At 39.7% G+C, this 19,759-nt stretch overlaps 1 protein-coding gene across 1 annotated transcript in view; it reads left to right on the forward strand.

The window, feature by feature from the left end:
* COL19A1 (collagen type XIX alpha 1 chain) overlaps positions 1-19,759 on the forward strand; it is a 431,873-nt gene that overhangs the window by 93,399 nt on the left and 318,715 nt on the right. The window contains exon 9 of the mRNA XM_015472743.3: positions 19,155-19,199. Coding sequence (XP_015328229.2) covers positions 19,155-19,199 — 45 coding nt within the window. The remainder of the gene's footprint in view (positions 1-19,154; positions 19,200-19,759) is intronic.

A 19,759-nucleotide genomic window follows, 5' to 3' on the forward strand; every position in this document is an offset into this window, starting at 1 on the left:
TTTGTACATTCATTTCACCAGTCTCTTCCTAAAATAACAATCAGATCGTTAAGATTTCAGATCATTGGGGTTTGAAAAATTACTTGAATATGCAAACTTTTTTTTTTAAGCCAAGTAAAGAATCACTGGAGGACTTGGACTATGAAATAGACTATTAGACTTCTTTATTTTGGGGTGTAAAGTAAGATTTATATGTGTTTACATGATGAATGATGGGAAAGCAGATAAAATTCGCCTGTTGTACTCTAAAACATAATTTACTAAGATTGGTATTGAACACTGTTAATTGAATTCTGTGCACCAAGATGACATTTCTTGGATCCTATTTGCAGAAACTCCAAAACATATAAAACTAGGTATAAGGTTGTCTGTGAAGGAAGCTCTCAACTCCCAAGAAGTTGCTCTCAGCAGACGGGGCTCAGTACAAGAGCTTCAGAGGCTCAACCCTGGCAGAAGTTGATCAGATCCATCTTCATCAAGGGCCATGAGAGCAAGAAAGCAGCAGGCAAGGAAGTGAATAACGCAAGTCAAGAAACTCTCCAGAAAAATACAGGGTTTCTTAAAAAAGAGAGGGCATTTTAGGCTGAGTGAAGGAACTGGAGCAAAATGTGGTGTTACAGAGACAAACACGACTCAGAATTCAATATGCTGCTGCTTTTTTTAGAAGCCCAAATTTGTAGAGAACATTTCATGTGGTGATTCATCCTACACTCTACCTATAGTAAGAGTTCAATAGATACAAGAGAACATTCCAGCTGGAGATGATTCATTTGGACTTGGTATTTCTGGGAACAGGAATATTCAGCCCCAGGGGCCCATTTGGTCAAAAAGATGACAGAAGTGAGTCTCACAAGATCTGAGTGAAGACACCATCTCCGGGAAACTTAAAAGCTAGCGTGGTAGAGGAGTCGTGGCCGTGCTGCAGTTGTCCTGGCAAACCCAGTTTCATGTTTCCCACAGCAGTTTGCTTGGCTCGAACTTACTTGAGTTGCTCTCAAAGAGCGTCATAGACAAGCAGAGAACCTGTAAAGCCTCCTGTGGGGCTAAACATGGTATCAGGCTGTGCTCAGCTCTTGGGTCCCGGTTTCCCGCATCTTCTGGGACCTTTGCAGTGTCTGTAGAATCATCAAGTTGTTGACCATAGCCTTTCTTCAAGGTCCCACTGATGGGGCTAGGTCTGCTTCTAACATGTCATTCATTTAGCTGTTAGAGGGCTATAACATTCATCAGTGAAGAAATGTCACCTCAAGAGTGTTTTTCTCATTTCTGTAATCCACAGGTTACCATTTATTTAAAATATCTCTAATAAATATATGCAAAATGAAAAGAGCAATAAAGCTGCTATGTTATCTGATAGCATTCGTAAGTTTTCAATATTTGACTCCAATGAAGATATATCAATTTTTTTATTTTAGACTTTCAGAAATTTTAAATTATATTGTAAAGATGGGTACTTATGTCTGGGGTAAAATATTTCCATTGTTTTATAACGAAAATAACTTGATTCTAAGTTTCCATAGAAAAATCCTTCCTAAAGTATCATGTAGCCTCAAAGGTGTGCTCCCACAGTCTTAACCCATCACCTGAAGTGACCACACAGCATCTCCAAGCTTATCTTGGACTCTGCTTCTCTGCGTTTGTGACTCTCTGGGGTTCTTGTTTTAGAAGTGCTTAAGAGTTCTGTTACAAGGCAAAATAAAACAAGGTGAATTGGTTCACTCGGAACAAGAACACATGCAAAGTGCCATAGAACATATATCTCAGGTATCATATTCTCAAAGTGAAGTTTATTTTAAGGTTTAATATTTAAACTAGACTTCCCTGGTGGCTCAGACGGTAAAGCATCTGTCTACAATGCAGGAGACCTGGGTTCCATCCCTGGGTTGGGAAGATCCCCTGGAGAAGGAAATGGCAATCCACTCCAGCTACTGTTGCCTGGAAAATCCCATGGACAGAGGAGCTTGGTAGGCTACAGTCCATGGGGTCGCAAAGAGTCAGACACGATTGAGCGACTTCACTTTCCTTTCACTTTAGTCATATTAATGAAGGGAAGCCTACCCTCAGCAGCACAGAGTAGAATTTGTATAATAACTGCACTTTACACTTATGTACAATGTGATACATGTATTAAATTCAATGATTTGCATGTAAATCCCATTATCCTAAAATAAACCTATACTTTGAAGTTTGATAGCAGTAAATATTTTTAAATCAAGGCCCTGAACAAAGTATTAGTTTCTTAAGGTGGCATTTTTCTTCTGGGGCCCAGGAGAAAAATAGTATAGTGAACACTATATTATGAAATCAGTTGATGGATTATGGAATCATGAGGACTTTAAAGATAAGAACTATAATATTGTAAAGTAAATAATAATAATTAAAATTTAAATTAAAAAAAAGAACTATAATATTTAATTATGCTTTTTTGTAATTATAATATGTATCACCTTGCACAGATTTGCATAGATTTTCTAACCTGATAATATATGTGACCTTACTGCCAACACATGGCAAGAAAATAACTGTTCCCTTTACAATTATTCAGCTTAGCTAGGGTTTTTATAAGAGATTTGGTTAGCTTCCCATTCTGGGTTCATATAAGAAAATATACTCTATGTAGCAAATGTTCTTAGATGTTAGTCACTAAGGACTTCTGGTAAGCTTACTTGGACAGAAACCGCTGTGAGTCAAAACGAGGACTTTGGATGGTCCAGTTTCCAGGAACAGTGAGTGGTTTAATAAGATCACACAAGTGCGTACATACATATATACAGCATGCACACACACATACGTGTACTCACGACTCACATCCTCATGATGTGCAGTGGGAAAATGAGATGTGGACACTGGGAGCAAATCCTGCCCTCTGTGTTACCTCCAGACTTCTCACTCAGAGCGTGCTTGCCTTCATTACTTGCCTTCATTACTTCATTACTGCAGATAAAAAACTGCTTCACTCCCTATTTCATGTATCAGATATGCTTTTTAAGGATAGTTTTTTAAAATATGAATAATTATAATCTTCATCCTAATAATGTGATAGTAAAAAATTGAATAAATATAGAGCCTAATTTATGCTAAAACCAATTTTTTAATCTTCTGAATTATTTGGAATTTGTCTTAAAATGTTTATTTTCGAGGGAAAACTTTTAGAATGTTAATTTTACTTTTCATGGAGCAAGTGTGCAGTAAGTGATAGCCATCATTGTTCTACCATTCAGTTATTAAATACCCAGAGTTAGAAACATCTGGGATTTGAATCCCAGCTCAAAGCCTTGCTCTGTGTAATTTAGGGCACATCACTTATTGTTTCTAAGTTCTCTTTTTATGAAATAAAAATTATATTGTATCAATTTCCAGTTTTGCCTTAAAGATGAGCTGAAATAATTCATGAGAGTCCCAGCTCAGGACCTGATATATAAATATTTGGTAAACAATAGAAATAATTTTTAAAAAAAGCAGTTTGATTATTTTGTTATTCTAAACTCTAGCTTACTAAAAGACTAAATAAACTAGAACTCATTTGAGTGAATATGTATTATTTATTCAAAATATATCAAGTGGAAAATTTAAAATAAAAGTTGCATATCTTAGATAACTTTGACTTCTTAAAACAAACTGGATATTAGGACTCTAATGAATTTTCAACCTAACTGAAAATTTCATGAGTACAAACTTTTACAATAATAATAGCAGCCATTTACTAAATGATTATTATGTGTTAAATGTTTATTATGTGTCAAGAGACTTCTTTACATAATTTCATTAATTCCCCACTATATCTCTATGAGGTATGATTTATTGTTATTGTTTCATAGATGGAGAAACTTCCCCCAATTTTCACCACTAACTCCGGGACTTGGTGATGGACAGGGAGGCCTGGCGTGCTGTAGTCCATGGGGTCGCAAAGAGTCAGACACGACTGAGTGACTGAACTGAACTGAATAAATAGTGGAATCAGAATCTGAATCTCTACCCACATGAATCCATGGTTTTTGCACCTTTACCATGTTTTCTTCTCTGAAGTGCCCCTGAGCTGCTCACATTTTTTTTTGCAGACAGTTCCAAATTAGGTCTTAAATTTGTTTGCCTGCAGCCTAGAGAGGGAACTGCACGGGGGCTTTCCTCCTTCCTGTTCCAGGGAGAGCAGTGTCCCTTGTCTTGAAGTCTACGGGTTCCTTTTTTTTTAATTCTTTCTTTTTTAAATTATGAAAGTATGATAGCACATTTACAGGAGACTTGGAAAATACAGAACAAAGTTATGTATAGTTCAACTGTATATTGCAATTACTTTTTAAGTAGATAAATTAAGATTTTAATTGGACAATATCAAACTCTCAAAAATTTATAGAATGGACAGAAAAGTAGGAGGATATAGTAGACCTGAAATGCACTATGAGCCAATTCAACATAATTAAGATTTATACAATTTTCATACAACAGTAAGATACAAATTCTAAGTTCCCATAGACTAAGAGACACTGGAATATATTCAGGGAGACAAAGCAAGGTGCAAAAACTTCATGGTCTAAAGGTATTGAAATCACATAGAGTCTGTTCTCTTATTACCGTGGAATTGTTATTATAGAAATTCAATATCAAAAGATATTTGAAAATAGCCCACATAATTTAAGGTGCAATGTGACATTTACCAAGAGAGATCTTTGACTTAGCCATTGAAAGCCTCAGTAAAGTTAAAAGACTGACGAAACACAGAGGGTGATTGCAAAGAAAAAAACATTTAAATGAAAAATTAACATCAAAATGAAAAATTAATATCAAGTATACTTTAGAAACCCCATGTATTTGGAAATTAAATATGAAATCTATAGACCCTTATTTTAGGCTCCATATTTTGGTTTAGTAGGAAAAAATGAAATTTAGTTTGCTTATTTAAAATACATTTGAACCAATAGTACATAAGTGTTCCTTTCTCTGCATCTTTGGCAACAGTTGTTATCTTTTGTCTTTTTTTATAAAAGTCATTCTAACATGTTAAATGATATTTCCTTGTGGTTTTGATTTGCATTTCTTTAAGTTAATGATCCTGAACACCTTTTCATGTACATGTTGGTCATTTGTACGACTTCTTTTGAGAAATGTCAATAATCTGCCTGTCCTTAGAGATAACCCTCCCAACCTCAGAAAATTATGTCCACCTCTTGAAAATCATCAGCATGTTTTTCACCAAATGAAAGGATTTTGTGTAGCTTTACCTTCTGAAATAAGTACTATGAAAACAATACAGTTTATTTTGTTTGGTTTCCAAATTCAAAATTATATTTGAAATATTCTTTCGAGTTTGCCACACCTGACTCTCTGGAGATCTTGTCTGTCCTGCACATCCACCTCCAGGCAGGCCAGTCACGGGAACACTCTCCAGATTAACCTAACCTCAACATCTAACCAAAAAATTCTCTTTATGCTCTCCACCAAATATGCGTTTGATATCTAAATATGTATATTTTTTATTCACTTAACCAAAAAGATTTAGATAATCATTTGATCAAAAATACAAGTGCTTCACTTAGTGTCGTGACTTTATTAAAAAAAAAAAAAAATCAAACTTCTAGAGGTAAAAAGTCACATGCACTAAGGCGCCAGAGTAGTGTATCTGATAACGTGGAGAGAGTTGCCAAGTTGCACTTAAAAATAACCAGACTAACTATCCTCATTGTGATCTGTTTTGTGTGACAGGTCTTTTCACCATAAACTCTGAAGCCCCCAGTATTTGTAGCAGGATGAGACTAAACCAGGCAAATCCATTGTTCCCTAACTGTCTTTGTATTTCTTTTCTGTTGGAAAACGAAATGACTCTGATCTTTGCATCTCAATTTTCCCTTAAAAAGACATTTTATGAGAAGACTGCAGCTTCAGGAAAAAAAGGCAGATGCTGTTACAATTTATAAAAGCACAGACAAGGGTGGTAGCTGTTGTGAATTATAATGAACTCTGCAGCAGCCCTGGTCCAGATGTAGCCTTAATGTCTGAGAAACTCTGAAACTTACAGGAGTGTTTTGAGAGAACTACAGAATTTTTGTCATTTGGCTTTCTCCCTGTATTATCTGGTTTCACCCAGCTTGCCAGTGAAATTAAGAATTAAGACTAATTTCAGAGTTCTTCCCAAGTTAAAAAAGTTAAACTATCTATTTATATGTGACAACTTATTGTCTGAATTGCAAACTAAATAAGGAGAAAAAAAAGTGCAACACAGCTTTATTCTAAAAACGGGATATTTCCGTTCTGTGAATTGTCAAGATTTATAAAACTGGTACGGGCTCTATGTTAGAGAAAATACCTCTTAACAGAGAATCACATGTATACTCTTGTATTTCAGAGAATTCTGCAGTAAATGAAGGGATAGTTAAATCTGGACATAGGATTGAACTTCTTATCATAAGCAATGTCTATTTATGGAAAAAAAATGACCACAAAACAGTTTTGTCACACTACTTGTTGGCTTCACTTACTAAAGTTACAAGAATGATACTTGAATTATCAGTGAAAAACGACTGCCTTTACCTAGCGTGAGTCTCATTTAATTGTCTTATCTGCGGGCAGTCTATTGATACAGCTAGCACCAAAATAAACAGAAACCTGAGAAGGACAGAGGTAATAGAAGAACAGGAAAAAGAAAAAGAAACTTGCTCACTCTGCAGTTGATTTTATTTCTTAATGGTTTCTTATTCCCTCCTAATGCCTTCCACTCACACCCCAAGTGGAGCAGTTGGCAGAGAACACAACAGATGGATGACAGGCTCGACACATGCAGTCTCTCTGGCACCCAGGCACTCGACTTTTATTTGCTAAACAGTTAGCCAGATTTTAAGACGCTAGTCTGCTCATGTTCCTGTTTGGTTTAATGCACCGTGAGAATCTAGCACACAAATATTAAAACATTGCCATAAAAAAAGATCACATAATCTCTGTTTCTCTGCGTAGTTTAGTGGCTAATTGTTTTATTTCTTTTTTAGAATTTATTTTATTGAAGTATAGTTGATTTGCAATGTTGGGCTAATTGCTGCAAATTGATTCAGTTATACATGTAATATACATATATATACACATACATACATATATACATACATATACATCGTCTTTCATATTCTTCCACATTATGCTTTATCACAGGTACTGAATTCGGTTCCCTGTGCTGTACAGCAGGACCTGGTTGTGTGGCCCTCCTATATAAGAGCTTGCATCTGCTGTCCCAGCCTTCCACCCCACCCCACCCCCTGCCCTCCTGCACCCACGTCTGTTCTCTACGTCTGTGAGTCTGTTTCTGTTTTGTAGAGATATTCCCGTGTGTCATTCTTTTAGATCGCACATAAAAGTGACATCACATGATACTTGTCTTCCTCTGTCTGACTTATTTCAATAGTATGATCATCTCTATATTCACCTATGTTGCTGCAAATGACATTATTTCATATTTCAATTTATTTTATAACTGAGGCTTCCCTGGTGCCTCAGTGGTAAAGAATCTGCTTGCCAATTCTTTGAGACTACAAGAGATGTGGGTTCGATTCCTGGGTCAGACAGATCCCCTGGAGAAGGAAGTGGCAACCCACTTCAGTATTCTTGCCTGGGAAATCTCATGGACAGAGGAGCTTTGTGGGCTACAGTCTAAGGGGTTGCAGAAGAGTCGGATAAATCTTAGAAACTAAACAACAACAAACACCAAAATACTCGATTCTATATGGGCGCCACATCTTTATCCATTCACCTGTCAGTGGCCATTTAGCTTGTCTCCATGTCTTGGCTATTGTGGCTAGTGCTGCTTGAACACAGGGATGCATGTGTCTTTTCTAATTGCAGTTTATCCTCATTATTTATTCCTGGTGTAGATTACTGAGATATGCAGTAGTGGGTTTAGAGATGCACTTGGTATTTTCTATAGATGTCTACAAGCCCAGATATTAGGATTTTCTTAATGTGGATGGGTCTACATGAGATTTTAGCAGCTTGGTCAGGGACGTCATAGCGCATGGAAGGTCCTTTCTGAGCCTGCTGGGTAAGAGAAGAAGGTTCTAGAGGATAATCACGGACAGTCAGTATGTTTCTTTCCTCCCACTATCACTGCATTTTCACAGATTACTGAATACAAAACACAAGAAAAATTGCATCTTTTCCACGAAGGCTTCTTGGCCACGAAGCAGAATTAGCAGCCCTGGACTCTGCTCACATAGCACTTTATTTATATTACCCACATAGTCTGTGTCCCTGTGTGAGCTCCTGGAGAACAAGAGCTAGGGGTGCCCCTCATGCCTGTCACCCCACCACCCAGCCAGCACGTGGCATCTGCTTGGTTCTGCCTAATGCTTGTTGAGTTGTTCAGAACTCAGAGGGACTTAGCTCCAGGACAATAGATAAGAGAAACACAGGGTGATTGTCAGACAGTCATTCTGAGGAGGATTGGAAAGGCCCCCAGATGCTGAAAGGCTTCAGTGAAAGTCTCTTTCACTCTCTGTGGAAGTGGGGTTTGGGGAAGCAGAAACAGAGGGGAGAGTGTGCAGCCCCAGAACTGGCTTCCCATCTCCCCAGGAACAAGCAGGCTGTCCCTTTTCTCTCAAGCAGAAGTCTCCAGGTGATCTTGCTGTCTTGTCCTCTGTGTTAGGTTTGGAAATCTCCTGACTTTCTTACAACATTGCAAAGGTGTGTTCTTCCTCCAGACTTTCACAACCATTTCCCTCAGGACTAAAGATAAGTAGCTGGTGCCTTCAGCACCTTCAGTGTGTTGAAGTAACTGGTATGAAGTAGAACTATAAATTACCCAACCCGAGCACTATGGACTGCAAGTAGTTTGCAGTTCCGGGTGTCTCACTGTCCCCAACAGGAGCTTACTGATGACACTGTCCCCCTTGTTATGTCTTCAGTTGTCCTCCATGTGTTAGAGTACTTGATTCAGATGTCCGCTCCTCCTCTCCAGATACTTCAGTGGATGATTTGCTTTGGTTGTCTTCTGTTTCCTGGTACTTTTGTGATGCTTCAACATCACCTCAAGACTGCCTTCCAGCTGCTCTCACAAGAAAATGAACTATCCGCACACTCATTGTTAACAGATCCACTGTAAGAAAGCCATTCTGATGACATAAATCTGGAGCCCAGATTTTGTAATGAGGTCAGCAACATTGGCCAAAACTCAAATCCCTAACTTGGCTATAAATGGAAAGAGATGTTTACTTCCCCAAACTATTTCAAAATTTTTTGTTTTTTATTTGAATAATGTGGCTTAGATGGTACAGAGTCCGGCTGCAGTGCAGGAGACTTGGGATCCCTTGGTCAGGAAGATTCCCTGGAGAAGGGAATAGCTGGCTACCCACTCCAGTATTCTTGCCAGGAGAGTGCCATGGACAGAGAAACCTGGCAGCCTACAGTTCATGGGGTCACAAACAGTTGAATATGACGGAGTGACTTTCACTTTCTTTCTTTCTTTTTTTCCAGTGTAATTTGCACTCCAGTAATTTGAAAAAGGATTGTAAAAATATCCTCTTTGAAAGGAGAACTTAGCAGTTTTAGTTGACCACACATTTACTGTATATACAAGCAATTTAACCTTGAAAAAGCAAGTTATAGTAATGCAAGTATTGTCTAATATCCAGAACAAGATTGTGTGTGTGTGTGTGTGTGAGTGAGTCCTAATCTCTACTCTGTGCACTTGAGATTATGTGTGGAATAAATAATGTGCTGAGTTCTCAGTGTCACATTTTAAAGGAGTGTGTGTGCCCAGGGGACAGTTACTATGACATTAAAGGACTCCAAACACTCATTTGAAAAATGATTGGCTTGCTGAATAAGCTTCATGCTGACAGAAAGGGATGTCGTGTGTAAGACCCATATGATATTTGTCCTGTGTGAAATAAGACCAGTGGGCAGAAATTTGGGGCTCAGAAGACACTGTTTCAGTATCCACACATCAAACTGTGTTGTTTTGTGCTCCACAATACGAATTAAAAGCAAACATGCCTGACTTTAAAGAGCTTTCAGTAGGGTCAGTACGTTAATATTCTTTGGTGAAACTGGTGGACACAAATGTATCAATTTACCCCTGACCCTGTGTTTAAGAATACTTCCCCTGCTTGTTTTCTCCTGTGTTCCTCTGCATATACTGTGCACACACATAGACTCAGGTTAAAAGTTTCTACTAACAGTAGATGTTGAGTTCACCTGTTACTAACTCCCCACGGTTATATTACTGTGATTAAGACATGTATTGACCATGTATTACCTTTGGTAGGCTGGCTTTCTCTTCTTTGAAAGATTCACAAAAATAAGTAATAATAGGATCTCATTCATTTTTTTATTAAGAATATTTTAAATTTGCCTTATTCTGAGCATTCACGTGAATATATCCCCATGTGTTAGCTGCATAAAGGATCCAACAAATACAAGAATTAAAAAAGTTTGAAGTTTTCAATCCTATGCAGTATATAGCTTTTTTAATTTAACAATTTAGCTTTTGAAATGAAGTCTTCACACATAGGAGGAAAAAATACTCCTCCCTGAAATAAAAGGACTCTGATTGGATGAAATATCTGAAAAAAACATAGGAGGTGTATGTTTTATTTCCTAAAATATTTAGTTGAGTGGCAGGAATGTAAGAACCATATAAAAATTCAATCATGAAAGATTATGGTCTAAGTACAGCAGGACTGTTGTCAGAAAGGCAGAGGTCAGGCTGCTCCTGCTGCTGCTGCTAAGTCGCTTTAGTCGTGTCCGATTCTGCGAGACCCCATAATCGCCCACCCACCAGGCTCCCCCGTCCATGGGATTCTCCAGGCAAGAACACTGGAGTGGGTTGCCATTTCCTTCTCCAATGCATGAAAGTGAAAAATGAAAATGAAGAAGCTCAGTCGTGTCTGACCCTCAGCGACCCCATGGACTGCAGCCTACCAGGCTCCTCCGTCCATGGGATTCTCCAGGCAAGAGTACTGGAGTGGGTTGCCATTGCCTTCTCCGGAGGTCAGGTTAGTGATATATAAAATCAAAATCAGATTTACTTCTGGCTTCCTCTTTTATTGGTTTTCATGTTAGGATTCTGGCATTTCACTTCAGATATTTATTTCAGCTATTTCACTCAGCACTCAATTTAAGTAAATTTTCTATTAATGAATATGAATTAATTAGTGGGAAAAGGTGATGGGATTCCAGTTGAGCTATTTCAAATCCTAAAAGATGATGCTGTGAAAGTGCTGCACTCGATATGTCTAGTGCTGAAATTTGGAAAACTCAGCAGTGGCCACAGGACTGGAAAAGGTCAGTTTTCATTCCAGTCACAAATAAGGGTAATGCCAAAGAATGCTCAAGCTACCACACAATTGCACTCATCTCACACACTAGTAAAGTAATGCTCAAAATCATCCAAGACAGGCTTCAGCAATATGTGAACTGTGAACTTCCAGATATTCAAGCTGGTTTTAGAAAAGGCAGCGGAACAAGAGATCAAATTGCCAACATCCGCTAGATCATCAAAAAAGAAAGAGAGTTTCATAAAAACATCTATTTCTGCTTTATTGACTATGCCAAAGCCTTTGACTGTGTGGATCATAATAAACTGTGGAAAATTCTTCAAGAGATGGGAATACCAGACCATCTGACCTGCCTCTTGAGAAACCTGTATGCAGGTCAGGAAACAACAGTTAGAATTGGACATGGAACAACAGACTGGTTCCAAATAGGAAAAGGAGTACATCAAGGCTGTATATTGTCACCAAGCTTATTTAACTTATAGGCAGAGTACATCATGAGAAACGCTGGGCTGGAAAAAGCACAAGCTGGAATCAAGATTGCTGGGAGAAATATCAATAACCTCAGATATGCAGATGACACCACCCTTATGGCAGAAAGCAAAGAAGAACTAAAGAGCCTCTTGATGAAAGTGAAAGAGGAGAGTGAAAAAGTTGGCTTAAAGCTCAACATTCAGAAAACGAAGATCACGGCATCCAGTCCCATCACTTCATGGCAAATAGATGGGGAAACAGTGGAAACAGTGGCTGACTTTATTTTTCTGGGCTCCAAAATCACTGCAGATGGTGATTCAGATCAGATCAGATCAGTCGCTCAGTCGTGTCCGACTCTTTGCGACCCCATGAATCCCAGCACGCCAGGCCTCCTTGTCCAACACCAACTCCCAGAGTTCACCCAGACTCACATCCATCGAGTCAGTGATGCCATCCAGCCATCTCATCCTCTGTCATCCCCTTCTCCTCCTGCCCCCAATCCCTCCCAGCATCAGAGTCTTTTCCAATGAGTCAACTCTTCGCATGAGGTGGCCAAAGTACTGAAGTTTCAGCTTTAGCATCATTCCTTCCAAAGAAATCCCAGGGCTGATCTCCTTCAGAATGGACTGGTTAGATCTCCTTGCAGCCCAAGGGAGTCTCAAGAGTCTTCTCCAACACCACAGTTCAAAAGCATCAATTCTTCGGTGCTCAGTCTTCTTCACAGTCTAACTCTCACATCCATACATGACCACAGGAAAAACCATAGCCTTGACTAGACGGACCTTTGTTGGCAAAGTAATGTCTCTGCTTTTGAATATGCTATGTAGGTTGGTCATAACTTTCCTTCCAAGGAGTAAGCGTCTTTTAATTTCATGGCTGCAGTCACCATCTGCAGTGATTTTGGAGCCCAGAAAAATAAAGTCTGACACTGTTTCCACTGTTTCCCCATCTATTTCCCATGAAGTGATGGGACCAGATGCCCCGATCTTTGTTTTCTGAATGTTGAGCTTTAAGCCAACTTTTTCACTCTCCACTTTCACTTTCATCAAGAGGCTTTTCAGTTCCTCTTCACTTTCTGCTGTAAGAGTGGTGTCATCTGCATATCTGAGGTTATTGATATTTCTCCCGGCAATCTTGATTCCAGCTTGTGTTTCTTCCAGTCCAGCATTTTTCATGATGTACTCTGCATAGAAGTTAAATAAACAGGGTGACAATATACAGCCTTGATGTACTCCTTTTCCTATTTGGAACCAGTCTGTTGTTCCATGTCCAGTTCTAACTGTTTCTTCCTGACCTACATACAAATTTCTCAGAGGCAGGTCAGATGGTCTGGTATTCCCATCTCTTGAAGAATTTTCCACAGTTTATTATGATCCACACAGTCAAAGGCTTTGGCATAGTCAATAAAGCAGAAATAGATGTTTTTCTGGAACTCTCTTGCTTTTTCCATGATCCAGCAGATGTTTGCAATTTGATATCTGGTTCCTCTGCCTTTTCTAAAACCAACTTGATGTCAGGAGGTTCATAGTTCACATATTGCTGAAGCCTGGCTTGGAGAATTTTGAGCATTACTTTACTAGCATGTGAGATGAGTGCAATTGTGCGGTAGTTTGAGCATTCTTTGGCATTGCTTTTCTTTGGGATTGGAATGAAAACTGACCTTTTCCAGTCCTGTGGCCACTGCTGAGTTTTCCAAATTTGCTGACATATTGAGTGCAGCACTTTCACAGCATCCTCTTTCAGAATTTGGAATAGCTCAACTGGAATTCTATCACCTCCACTAGCTTTGTTCATAGTGATACTTTCTAAGGCCCACTTGACTTCGCATTCCAGGATGTCTGGCTCTAGATCAGTGATGATTGCCGATAGTGATTGCAGCCATGAAATTAAAAGGTGCTTACTCCTTGGAAGGAAAGTTATGACCAACCTAGACAGCATATTAAAAAGCAAAGACATTACTTTGCCAACAAAGGTTCGTCTAGTCAGGGCTATGGTTTTTCCAATAGTCATGTATGGATGTGAGAGTTGGACTATAAAGAAAGCTGAGCACCGAAGAATTGATACTTTTGAACTGTGGTGTTGGAGAAGACTGTTGAGAGTCCCTTGGACTGCAAGGAGATCCAACCAATCCATCCTAAAGGAGATCAGTCCTGAATATTCACTGAAAGGACTGATGCTGAAGCTGAAACTCCAATACTTTGGCCACCTGATGCAAAGAACTGACTCATTGGAAAAGACCCTGATGCTGGGAGGGATTCAAGGCGGGAGGAGAAGGGGACGACAGAGGATGAGATGGCTGGATGGCATCACCGACTCAGTGAACATGAGTCTGGGTGAACTCTGAGAGTTGGTGATGGACAGGGAGGCCTGGCGTGCTGCAGTCCATGAGGTCGCAAAGAATCGGACATGACTGAGCGACTGAGCTGACCTGAGCTGTGAAGTTGAAGACTTGCTATGTATTGCAGCAATAACATAGTGACAAGGCTCTCAGCAGCAATGTTAGATTTTTTTTCCCTGCTTTTTATTACTCATATTCATCTGTGGCCCATTTGGACCTTGAATTCCTAATAAGAAAGGAGCACAGGCCCTTTGATGGATAAACCTGAGAGAAGCTACATGCCACAGAAACAAGCTTTGAACATTATAGTAGAGACAAGAAGCATTGATTGTAATTTTCTTTCAATAATGGGCTAAAATACTGATGGGAAGCCAAAGAAACTTCTTAATTCTTCCTGTACTGAGACTAGGAACACCGAGGGACAGCAAGAGTTTAGAAAAAACAGCTAATGTCAGCTCCACCAGTAATTTCAGGCAGGCATTTATTGAATAGAATTCAATTTGATCCCAAGCTGCATGGGCACAAGAGTTTTGAAACTGTGATTCAGAGTTGGGAAGGCTCATTCTATTGACACAACTTAGGTTTTAGATAAAACCTTGACAGGAGAAACATAGTCTGTTAATCTCTTAAACAAAATTTTGCTCTTTAAGACTATTATTTCCTTCAGCTGTTATGCTATGCTGTGCTTAGTCGCTCAGTTGTGGCTGACTCTTTGCGACCCCATGGACTGTAGCCCGCCAGGCACCTCTGTCCGTGGGGACTCTCCAGGCAGGAATACTGGAGTGGGTTCCCATGTGCCATGCAATCCTCCAGGAGATCTTCTCAACCCAGGGATCAAACCAAGGTCTCCCACATTACAGGCGGATTCTTTACTTTCTGAGCCATCAGGGAAGCCCAAGAACAGTGGAGCGGGCAGCTTATCCCTCCTCCAGGGAAATCTTCCCGACCCAGGAATCACATGAGGTCTCCTGCATTGCAGGTGGTTTCTTTACCAGCTGGGCCACCAGGGAAGGCCAGTTGTTATGCTACTTAATAATATTTTGGGATAGAGTCGAAAACAGATATGCTAACTTGTCCCTCAGGGACTGGAAAAATGCCAAATGGTTTTAAATGATTATAAGTTTCTATGACAGACCTCTGTGGTAACTTTAAGAAAATCTGTGAGAAGAAAATAAATATGTTTCTGAATACCAGAGTTGCACAGTTTAAGCATCAAAAGTTTCCTGATATCTCAAAATCTTCCACATGTTATTGTGTCCTGTGAAGCCGACTCATTTCCTGGGAGAATGATCAGTGCTGTCGATTGGGGTATCATGGAGTTTATTTTATTTTTTTTTAATTTTTAAAGTAGTTTTATTTATATTACCACTTTAATTATTCTATAATTTGTTTTGTGTATAGTGTTCTAATTAACCTAAATTTAAAGGGCTAATCATACTTAAAAAAATTTTTTTTATTATTTTTATTTTTTAACTTTACAATATTGTATTGGTTTTGCCATATATCAACATGTATCTGCCACAGGTATACACGTGTTCCCCATCCTGAATCCACCTCCCTCCTCCCTCCCTGTACCATCCCTCTGGGTCATCCCAGTGCACCAGCCCCAAGCATCCAGTATTGTGCATTGAACCTGGACTGGCGACTCATTTCATATATGATATTAAACATGTTTCAATGCCATTCTCCCAAATCATCCCACCCTCTCCCTCTCCCACAGAGTCCAAAAGACTGTTCTATACATCAGTGTCTCTTTTGCTGTATCGTATACAGGGTTATTGTTACCGTTTTTCTAAATTCCATATATCATGGAGTTTAGAATTATGTTTACAAAACAAATTTTTGGTCAGGAAAGATCAGAGATCAGTTAACACTGGCCATAGGGAAACATTTTCATTATAACAGTCATAAGACCAACGTCCATCAAAAAGAGAAGCTTTCTTCCTCTTAAGGACTTTTGGTACCCAGTTGCCAGATCATCCAGGTGTGACCCTAACCTGACATAACCCCAGAGGCGGGTCTTTAGGTGCCAGTTCTCACAGCACATGGTATAGAAGAGTGAGCCGTGAGCAAAGACAGCAGGGAGCTACTGGTACTCCTCTCCTTTTTCCAAAAAGTATTTTTGGCAATGTGCACTGTGTCAGCGTGCTTTACTGGATTACATACCATATCTTGTTATCATGTGTAACTTGTAAAATGATATAAAACGTTATATTGAACCAACCCATGAAAATAATTGTGTTCCTCATGGACAAATGGACATAGTTCTGTGATGAGTAACAGAAGCTGTTTCCACAGAATGCACCCTGGGGTCAAATCTGAATGTGCTTTGACTATCACTTTATTAAACAAAATGGGAAGTTTCTAATGTAATTGTGGGATGCCTGAGGTCTAAAACTATATACCTTTTTAAGTAATCTGAATATATTTATTACATAGATAAGAACATAGTATTTTATTGCTGCTTCAACACTTCTTAAACTTAGCCACAAAGTTTTGCCTTTGGTGTCCAGTATATTCTGTGATAAAAGCAGTTTTACTGTGCAACACAGATAATTTAACTGAAGAAAAGCCTTCATCTTTAAAATTATGTGCACGTATATCGCAGTATGGGGCATCCCAAGTGGTTCAGTGAGGAAAGAATCTGCCTGCCAATGCAGGAGACGCAGGACATGTGAGTTTGGCCCCGAGTCAGGAAGAGCCCCTGGAGGAGGAAATGGCGACCCACTCCATTATTCTTGCCTGGAAAATCCCGTGGACAGAGGAGCCTGTCTGGCTACAGTCCATGGGGTCACAAGGTATTGGACACGAATTAGCAACTGAGCACACACATAGAGCAGTCCGCTGCGGCTAAAAATGATGGAACCTTTCCAGAAATGTACTAACTGATGAAATGATAAAGATCTTTCTAGGCTTAAACAGAATATATTATTGCTATTTTAAAATTTGAAGACATGATTTTTTTCTTCATATATTTGAATTTTATTTTAAAAATTCTAAGAAGTGATATCTAACTTCATTCTAGGTAATACTTTAAAAAAACTATTGTCTTAAAAATGTTTGCCGGAAATAAAGTGGTCAATAGAATTGCTAGTTTGTTTTGAGCTTTCTAAACCTGGAAACTCGGGAGCCCAAGTCACTTCCTTGGAGCAGCTGAATTCCTGAGGCTCCACTGGGAATGTGCACATCCTCCCTGGGTATCTCATTCTAGCTCATGTGCTGTTTGCAAAGCAGGCTTGTCAAAGAGATGGCCCGTGAATTCCAGTAATGGAAACTGATAGGCCTCTGCTGAAAACCTTCAGACCCAGCAAAGGAACCAGATGGACTGGGAAGAACTGAAAATTCTCCCAAGTAACTGTTTCAAGTAAAACAGCATCAGCATGTCTTTAAAACTGATTTAAAGACAATTGACAGGAATGAGCAAGAAAGTATATGCTCTTTATATGTGTGTGTGTGCGCACGTGTGTGTATACACATATGCATATATATGTATATATATGTATACGTATATCAGTTCAGTTCAGTTCAGTCGCTTAGTCATGTCCGACTCTTTGCGACCCCATGAACTGCAGCACGCCAGGCCTCCCTGTCCATCACCAACTCCCGGAGTCCACCCAAACCCATGTCCATTGAGTCGGTGATGCCATCCAACCATCTCATACTATGTCGTCCCCTTCTCCTCCAACCTTCAATCTTTCCCAGCATCAGGGTCTTTTCAAATGAGTCACCTGTCTGCATCAGGTGGCCAAGTATTGGAGTTTCAGCTCCACATCAGTCCTTCCAATGAACACCCAGGACTGATCTCCTTTAGGATGGACTGGTTGGATTTCCTTGCAGTCCAAAGGACTCTCAAGAGTCTTCTCCAACACCACAGTTCAAAAGCATCAATTCTTTGGTGCTCAGCTTTCTTTATAGTCCAACTCTCACATCCATACATGACCACTGGAAAAACTATAGCCTTGACTAGATGGACCTTTGTTGGCAAAGTAATGTCTCTGCTTTTGAATATGCTATCTAGGTTGGTCATAACTTTCCTTCCAAGGAGCAAGCATCTTTTAATTTCATGGCTGCAATCACCATCTGCAGTGATTTTGGAGCCCAGAAAAATAAAGTCAGCCACTGTTTCCACTGTTTCCCCATCTATTTGCCATGAAGTGATGGGACCAGGTGTCATGATCTTAGTTTTCTGAATGTTGCACTTTAAGCCAACTTTTTCACTCTCCTCTTTCACTTTCATCAAGAGGCTCTTTAGTTCTTCTTCACTTTCTGCCATAAGGGTGGTGTCATCTGCATATCTGAGGTTATACACATACGTATATGTGTGTGTGTGTATATATATATAGTTGTTGCTGTTGTTAAGTCACTAAGTTGTATCTGACTCTTTGTGACCCCATGGACTGTAGCACACCAGGCTCCTCTGTCCTCTGCTATCTCTCTGAGTTTGCTCAAATTCATGTCCATTGAGTCGGTGGTGCTATATATATATATATATATATATATACACAAACATATATATATATACACACACACACACACACACACATAGATACACACACATAAGTTTTTAGATAAGAGGTCACCAGAACAAAATCTTTTCCATGAGACAATGAAGAGGGGCGGTTAGATGCACAGAAGTGAATTATGTGAACTCTAATTCCAGTTCTATCTCCTGATTGTATAATCATCTGTAAGAAGATGGTCATAACTGTGTTGTCAGAACAGTACTTGGCCCATAGAGAACCTGTGTCAGACTAGAACAGTATGCCCAGAGATTTGAAAGAGAAAATAAAACGGAAGACACTAAGTAGCAAATGGGAATGCATGGGCTGTGGAATCAGAGAGACCTACGTTCAAATCTTAGGTGATGCTCCTAGTTAGGTGAAACCTGTCAGAGCCTCCGCGTTCTTATTTTCTGAATGAAAGCGCTAGTCCTGGCGCTGGCAGCTGAGGGGTGGATGCAAAGCCCCTGTACTCACTGAACATTCAGCATTAGGCTGCCTTGCCCCACAACTCTAGAACTGATGGTTAGCAATGCAGAATTTCTTCATTCGTTTGTGTTTTGTGACAATGAAATTTATTCTGTGTATTTCTTTTAGGGTGAAAATGGTTTACGTGGCACTCCAGGCTTACCTGGTCAAAAGGTAAACTTTTTTTTTTAATGTTTCATGTTAGTTAAGAACTTTTAACATCTCAAAAGTTGAAGTTGCACATGATATAGTGAAGATTCAGGAAATTTGGTGAGACTGAATTAGTCCCCTGACTTGACCACCACTTGATCTTTCTTCTCAAAGAGAACCCATGGTAGCAATCCCTTCTCAGAGGAGCTGCTCTAGGGCAGAGCTTTATGAGAGGGGCTTGGCCACATGCTTCTCTGGAGAATGGGTAGTGGTGCTTTCTGGGGCCTGGGAGTGTGACAGCTGCTCTGGGAATGTTTTCACCAAGAGTCTAAATTTTGGTGGTGTTTAGTCACTCAGTCGTGTCTGACTCTTTGGTGACCCCATGGACTGTAGCCTGCCAAGCTCCTTTGTTCATGGGATTTCCCAGGCAAGAATACTGGAGTGGGTTGCCATTTCCTTCTCCAGGGGATCTTCCTGACCCAGGGGTCAAACCCAGGTCTCCTGCATTGGCAGGTAGATTCTTAACTGCTGAGCCCCCAGGGAAGCTAAATGAAGTCTAGAACAGGACTGACTGCTTTTGACTA

Source organism: Bos taurus, chromosome 9 (genome assembly GCF_002263795.3).
Source record: "Bos taurus isolate L1 Dominette 01449 registration number 42190680 breed Hereford chromosome 9, ARS-UCD2.0, whole genome shotgun sequence".
In the NCBI taxonomy this organism is placed as follows: domain Eukaryota; kingdom Metazoa; phylum Chordata; class Mammalia; order Artiodactyla; family Bovidae; genus Bos; species Bos taurus.